The following is a 7,100-nucleotide window of genomic DNA, read 5'->3' as shown; positions in this document are numbered from 1 at the left end:
CAATCAGTGATTAGCGATGCAGACAGAGGGTTGGTAGGTCGCATGGTCTTCTCAGGACAGAGATAAGCCTGTGAGTAGGGGTAAATAGCTCCAGTGCGACTCCACAGGCACCCACCCTTGTTCAGACAGAAGAATGGCACTCAGTGTCTCTGCAGGATAGATGCAAATCACTGTCCTGCTCACACAGACACACAGAAAATTCATTCTTTAGGGTGTAGGACTCAGAGGGCCATGTGAGAAAGGACAGTTCATGGTATTTAATCAGCAGGTCACAGTGGATGGAAATAGTCTGAAGGCAATTCAATGTCAGGCAGCAACACCAACATAAGCGATTAGCTTCTGTGGTGTTAAATTATGGAACGATTTAAAGATGGAACTAAAGCAATGCTCAAACATATACACCAGTTTAAAAATATGTACAAAAACATGATTCTCACGAGGTACAGGGCTGAAGGAGGGGTTTGACAATCACCAGAGTTTGCAGGGATTATTGTATATGTCTTTATTTTGCACATTTTATTGTGAAATAAATATGTTTATATAAATGTCTTAACTTTCTTGGTATTTTATGTTAACAATGTAAATATCTATATGCATATGTTTTCATGTATTTTGATATTTAGCAACATTTTCTTTCATTATTTAATAAGAACTTCTTACAACTCCTTTTTGGACATGTAAACTGATTTATGCAGTGTTTTATTATTTATTTTGTATTAACCTTTTCATTGTTCAAAACTGTTACTTTTTCCTTTTATTTTATTTTTTCCCTCCTTGTTTGTATGATAATCTTTTCCTTTTACATGTTCAGAATAAAATTTCATATACAAATACAGCAGTCCAAGCCATACCAACACATGAAACCAGGCCTGTGACTATAACACATTTTTTAAGATGACATATTTTCCCAGACACTATCACGATAAATGATAGTATCATTGATGTCATTTTAGGACCATTTTATGCCACTGATATAATGAAATTAGAACATAATAATCCTAGTACATCCTTTTCAACAGCAATTATTTTTTCAAATCTCTAATATTAAACATTGGAATTGAATTGTGGAAAAGAAATATTCAAATATCCTAGATAAATAAAACATAAATAATTAAACTACAATCAAAATAAATTAAATAGAGTCTCGGGATCTGTTAACATACGTACATACGTATGTAAACAACGATATATCGAGTCCAGAAAAAAACACCCATTTTATATATTGACCGATTAGTCGATACAGAAATTATCGTGACAGGCCTACGTGAAACCAAACACAACACAGGATCGATATCTCCAACACTGGCACCATGAATCATGAAAAAAAGTTTGGTTGCACTTGTTTTAACAAAAAGCCCAAATATAAATTTTAAAAAGCATCCAATGTTACAAGATTAATAGGCCTAAATGAATAGCCTACTCTGTTGTAATAATGGCACAATACATGGAATCATGGAAAAAATTATAGGACCACCCTTGTTTTCTCCTTGTTTTCTTGAATATTTAATGCCTGGTACAACTAAAGGTTTGGTTGTTTGGACAAATATCATGACAACAACAAAAATAGCTCATAAGAGTTTAATTTAAGAGATGATATCTAGCCATTTTCCATGGTTTTCCTGAAAATGATTTTGGCTATTATCAAGAAAACCATGGAAAATGTCTAGATATCAGCTCTTAAATTAAACTCTTATGAGCTATTTTTGTTGTTATCATTATATTTGTCCAAACAAATCCACATTTAGTTGTACAATGCATTAAAATGAACAAGAAATTGAATAAAACAAGGGTGGTGTAATATTTTTTCAAGACTGTATCTGATTAAAAGCACATTATTACTTTTTAAGGTCTCGAAACTCAAATTTTAGGACTTGAGACTTGTTTGTGACTTGCAAACCAACGACTTTGTCCCATGTCTGTTGATTTGTTTCTTTCTTTGTTTGTTTGTTTGTTGGGTGGGTCGTCGTTAAGTCTCTTTGAACAGCAGATGGCGGGAGAGGCCGGGGAAACGTCAGATCTGACGTCATTCTCCGCCGGTAGCGGTCACGTGACCAATCACGGAAGTCAACAAACCGGGCGGCGAGATGTAACAACGACAAGCACTTTACCTTCCTGTTTTCTGTGTTCCGTTTAACGTTAGCTTCGTGTGTTTTAAAAATTGAGCACTTAAATGAAACTGTTTGCCTTTCAGAGGTGAAGTCGGACGTACTTTCCGTCGTTTAGCTCACGTTAACGTTAGTTAAGCCTCAAAATGCGGAACGACTCACTTCTGTCGAGTATTAACGTGGTGCTCGTAATGGCCTACGGTAGTCTGGTGAGTGTTTGTAACTCAGTTTTATTCACGTCCAGATTCAATTCAATCCCACCATGACAACAGTGTAAAAGCAGTAACGTTATTTCACAACTTTGAAGTAATAATGTTTGCATAGAGAAACTCTGCTGTGAAAATTAAGCCAGAGAGCCAAACTACATTCTTACCATTACGCACACAAAGTTTTCCTTACATACAAAGTGCTGAAACACTAACTCTTACGCTGAGGCATTGCAATACATACACCCCACATCAGTGGTGGATTCAGACTATCTGAGGGACAGGGGTGATAAAACTTGTAAAAGGCACCAGCTCAGAAAGTTTTTCAAGATGTAGTGCCCCCCAGTGGACAGGGCAGCTACAGCGATTATTCAATTAGGCGATTAAGTAGCAACTATTTTGATAATCAGTTATAGTATTTTTTTTTTCATGCAAAACTTGCAGAAACGAAACAAACAAAACGTTTGCGAAAGGAAATGTAACTGTCCGAACTGATCACAACCAGTGAATTCAAATTGATTTTAAAGGGCAAAGAAATTGCTTCCCTTGGTCAGTGTGACTGCTCCATATAAGGTTGATATGTGCCTCTCAAATATGGAAATGTCCTGCTTTTCTTGTTTTATATCATATTAAACTGAACATGTTTGTGTTTTGGGCTGACAAAACAACACATCAACATCACCTTGGACTTTGATGAGCTGAGGTGGACATTTTTCAATATTTTCTGACAATTAATAGAGCAAAATTTTCTGACAAGTAATAGATCAAATGCTTGACTGAAAATTTAAATAATTATAAGTTCATCGCTGTTGGAAGGGCACTCCAGAGGGAACTGCATTAAGTTTGATCTTTCATCCAAGAGGGCACTTTTGCAACCACGCTATGTAGTACCCCACCAACTTTAGTTGTTGAGAAGTGATTATTGATGGACATCTTCTCTAAAGTCTATTTAAGTTCCTAATAAATCAAAAGTAAAAAAAGAAAATCTATTGTCTGGGTTTTATGTATATAAGAAGATATCTGAGCACTCTGTGTTAGTAACCTGATAATAAACTTTATTGAATTACTCATCCATAAGAACATATTAAACAAAGACTTGTTTAAAAGTGAGCAGCATGTGTAAACTCATTTTACTTTAGATAATGCAAAAGTAAATTATGCAACTGTTTGTAGTTAGTTCAGTATATTAATATTTTTCTATTTTATTTATTTTTTTATTATTATTTGTTTCAGTTTCTCACCTACTGGCCTCCTGTTCAGTGTACTTAAAGGGATTAAATAATGAAATGCGCTCTATAAATAAAGTTGAATTGAATTGAATTGAAAAAAGATCTACTATCTCTTAACTTTCCTCCAGGTGTTTGTTTTGCTGTTCGTCTTCGTCAAAAGACAAATTATGCGATTTGCCATGAAGTCTCGGAGAGGACCACATGTTCCCATTGGCCACAACGCTCCTAAGGTAGCACACACACACACACACACACACCATAATGAATCGCTGGTGTGATTCTGCAGTGTTTTGGTTGTTAATTATAGCTGGATGCTTCTTGTGTGTGCTGCAGGAGCTGAGACAAGAAATTGAAGCCAAACTGTGCCAGGTCCAGAAAATCACCTTTGAGCCTCGTCTGCTGTCCCCAGATGATGACCGGCTAAAGCACAGAGGACCGCCTGGTTAGCAGCACACACACACACACACACACACACACTCAAGTACACACCGTTCCTGAAACGATCTATCTGAGCAGATTTTGTGTGTGTTGCAGGTTCACAGGACTTCCTGTACAGGATGAGAGCACTGGATGCCATCAGAGACACTGGTGAGCTTTTCTGTTGCTGATCTTAATTACAGTTTGGTTTTGTTATCATGACAGACTTTTCCAAAACCACCCTCACTTTCTGTCAACAGATCTCCCTTTTCGTGAGCTGGGTGGCACATCCACCGCTGTGACAGGTAAAAGACTCAGGACGTGGCTTCTACAGCTGCAAATCTCCAACTGCATGTTCCGAGACAGCCTGAGCTCGCTCGTCGACACGGTGCTGGAGGGGTACAACAAAGCACGTCATGGGGCAGAGGTCAGTGTCTCTGTGTGTGTTTTGTGTGAGAGATTTAACATTTTGGCCCGGGTTCGAATCCGACTTGGAGCCTTTTCCCGCATGTCCTCCCCTCTGTCTCCCCCTTCACTCTGTCCTATCAATAAAGCCCAAAAATGGCCAAAAAAAGTATCTAAAAAAAAAAAAAACCAGAGTATCCAACAGTCTTGAACTTATCATAGATTACAAACGTTTCTGTTCGAAAAAGTAACCAAAGCAAAGCTTAAAACTATGATATTTATGTCAAAATCATTTTATTCTACGTCTCATTTAAAATGTTTGGAATAACTAGATCTGGTTAAAAACACTAAATTCTGCTCGGTCATGTGACAAATATTGACTGAAAATCAGACAGAACTGGTTAGGCTGTTTACACAGAGCACAAGTAAAAATGCAAATAGTTGAGTATAAACAGCACATGGAGGACCTTTTTTTTTCTTGTGGGCTCTTGGGAAAATGTTGTATATATAAATTCAGTTTAATTCCTATTATTAGTATAATTTGTCAGATAAATCCAACTTGAGTTTTTCTTTTTTAAATGATATATTGTTATGATTAGAAATGTGTTATACTGCTTAAAAGACATTTTTGAGTTGTTCCCACTTCTAGCCCTGATTGTGCTGATTTCATCGAGGTGCGGGACTGATATATTACAGTAAAATAAAAAGCCATAATGAGTAAAATGTAAAAAGAGCAAAAAACGTCTTAAAACAGCTTGGGGTTATTTATACAGTCTATGGTTAAACTGTGCCTGTGTTACATATGCAACACATGACATACAGGCATGGAAAAAATATTAGACCATTGTTTTCTTTCATTTCTTGTTCATTTTAATGCCTGAAACAACAAAAGGTAGTTTTGGACAAATATAATGATAACAACAAAAATAGCTCATAAGAGTTTAATTTAAGAGCTGATATCTAGACATTTTCCATGGTTTTCTTGATAATAACCAAAATCATTATCAAGAAAACCATGGAAAATGGCTAGATATCAGCTCTTAAATTAAACTCTTATGAGCTATTTATATTGTATATTAGAGAAAACAAGGGTGGTCTTATATTTTTTTCCATGACTGTATATGGGCTGTAATGTGGCCTACTGTCAATTGTTAAACATTTTATATAATATGCTTTTAATTATAGATAGATATGCTTTATTTATCCCAAGATGGGAAATTACAGTGTAGCAGCAGCATTACACACAGAGACAATGACAACACAATTAAATAAAAAGAACAACCTAGGCATACTTCAAGCAATAAAATATGAAAATACAATAAAAATACAATAAAAAATAAAGTGTCTAAAGAAGGAGTATGTATTATCATGATTTCCCTTCATGCCTATCCTGGCTTGTACTGTATATTGCAATTGCATGAAAAGCTGTCAAATGTACTGATGTCCTGTTTTTGATTTCAGGCTTTCGGTGAAGCAGAATTTCTAAAATACCAGGAAGCTCTAACTGAACTGGCCTCTGTGTGAGTAAAACACAACTTTTCCTCACAGTGCTCCCTTTTATGCTAATCCCATCTTGGAATGTTAATTACGCCTCGGGAACAATCTTTTTCTCGCTTCGCTGTTTCAGCGTCAAGTCTCGCAGCAGCAGCAGCACTCCGAGCCAGAACCACCAGTCCGCAGCCAAAGACCTGACCAGCACCACCGAGCCGGCGAGCTCCTCCTCCTCCCCCACCCAGACCACCTACCTCACGTCTTCAATGCAGCTGCGCAGCAAGCGGCCCAGACACTTCCTGGAGCTGAAGAACTTCAAAGACAACTACAACACTCTGGACAGCACGTTCTGAAACCCCGTGAGTGAACAAAGACAAAGCAGAGCTGCCAGCGATTAAAGTGCCTACAGACGGTGACAGGTCTCTGTTGCCAGAGAGTTTAGAGTGAAATGATAAAAAACACTGCCTTCCTATACTCACATGTATTGCCTGATTTACACTATTATGCACATCAGACTCAATGCTCTTTACCTAAGTGTAGCTTATGCATACATCCTGTATTAATGCATGTAGGCGTGCTAAAACTGGGTAGAAAAAATACTATAGTGTTTGACTACAGTAAGTAGGGGAGATTTGACCAAAATGCAACCAGAGCTACAGTATGGGGCTATGCAATGGCATAAGACAATCAGTATTTATTGCACAATGTAAAGGCCTATGCAGAAATTAACCAACTGTATTAAAACATGCAAATAGTTAACAATGTATGTAGAGAAACCCAGTGTTAATGAATGAAACACACACTGTTTATGTCACTTATGTTTACATCTGTTTATGTTTCTGCAGTGAATCTGACAGCCTGTTTTTTTTGTTTTAGCCTCAAATGTTAGTTTTACAGAAGCCATACTTGATTTTTATGAGTTTTGATGATTAAGTGCTCTTTATATTTAATCAGTTCTCTCAGTGCAATGTAATTTAACAGTGTTCCAGTGCATTACTGCATTCTGAATGTTGCATCAGGGGAAGTCTGTTTCTTGACTTTTGTCTTTTTTAAAGCCCCCCAGATGTTTTAACTGTGTGTTTTCTTTGCTATTCAGGGTTCATATCAGGTAAATAATTTTATTTTAATTTGGTGCTTATTGTCTAAGTTGCCATCTAAATAAAACAGTGACATACAGTCTAAATGTTGTACTGTGTTCTTACATATGGTCAGCACGATTCGGTAATTTTTACTATATACAGGGTTCC

The 7,100-nt window shown here is 36.8% G+C and overlaps 1 protein-coding gene across 1 annotated transcript; it reads left to right on the top strand.

Annotated features, from left to right (window-relative positions):
- Positions 1-2,059: 2,059 nt before the first annotated feature.
- Positions 2,060-7,036, top strand: c8h1orf43 (chromosome 8 C1orf43 homolog). The gene is made up of 7 exons (XM_059339777.1): positions 2,060-2,314; positions 3,669-3,770; positions 3,874-3,982; positions 4,075-4,128; positions 4,218-4,384; positions 5,824-5,882; positions 5,990-7,036. The coding sequence occupies exons 1-7, from the start codon at positions 2,252-2,254 to the stop codon at positions 6,204-6,206; spliced, it is 771 nt and encodes a 256-aa protein (XP_059195760.1). The 5' UTR covers positions 2,060-2,251; the 3' UTR covers positions 6,207-7,036.
- Positions 7,037-7,100: the final 64 nt, after the last annotated feature.

The sequence above is a fragment of the Centropristis striata genome, chromosome 8, assembly GCF_030273125.1.
Source record: "Centropristis striata isolate RG_2023a ecotype Rhode Island chromosome 8, C.striata_1.0, whole genome shotgun sequence".
Classification (NCBI taxonomy): domain Eukaryota; kingdom Metazoa; phylum Chordata; class Actinopteri; order Perciformes; family Serranidae; genus Centropristis; species Centropristis striata.
This window is presented reverse-complemented; position numbering and strand designations above follow the sequence as displayed.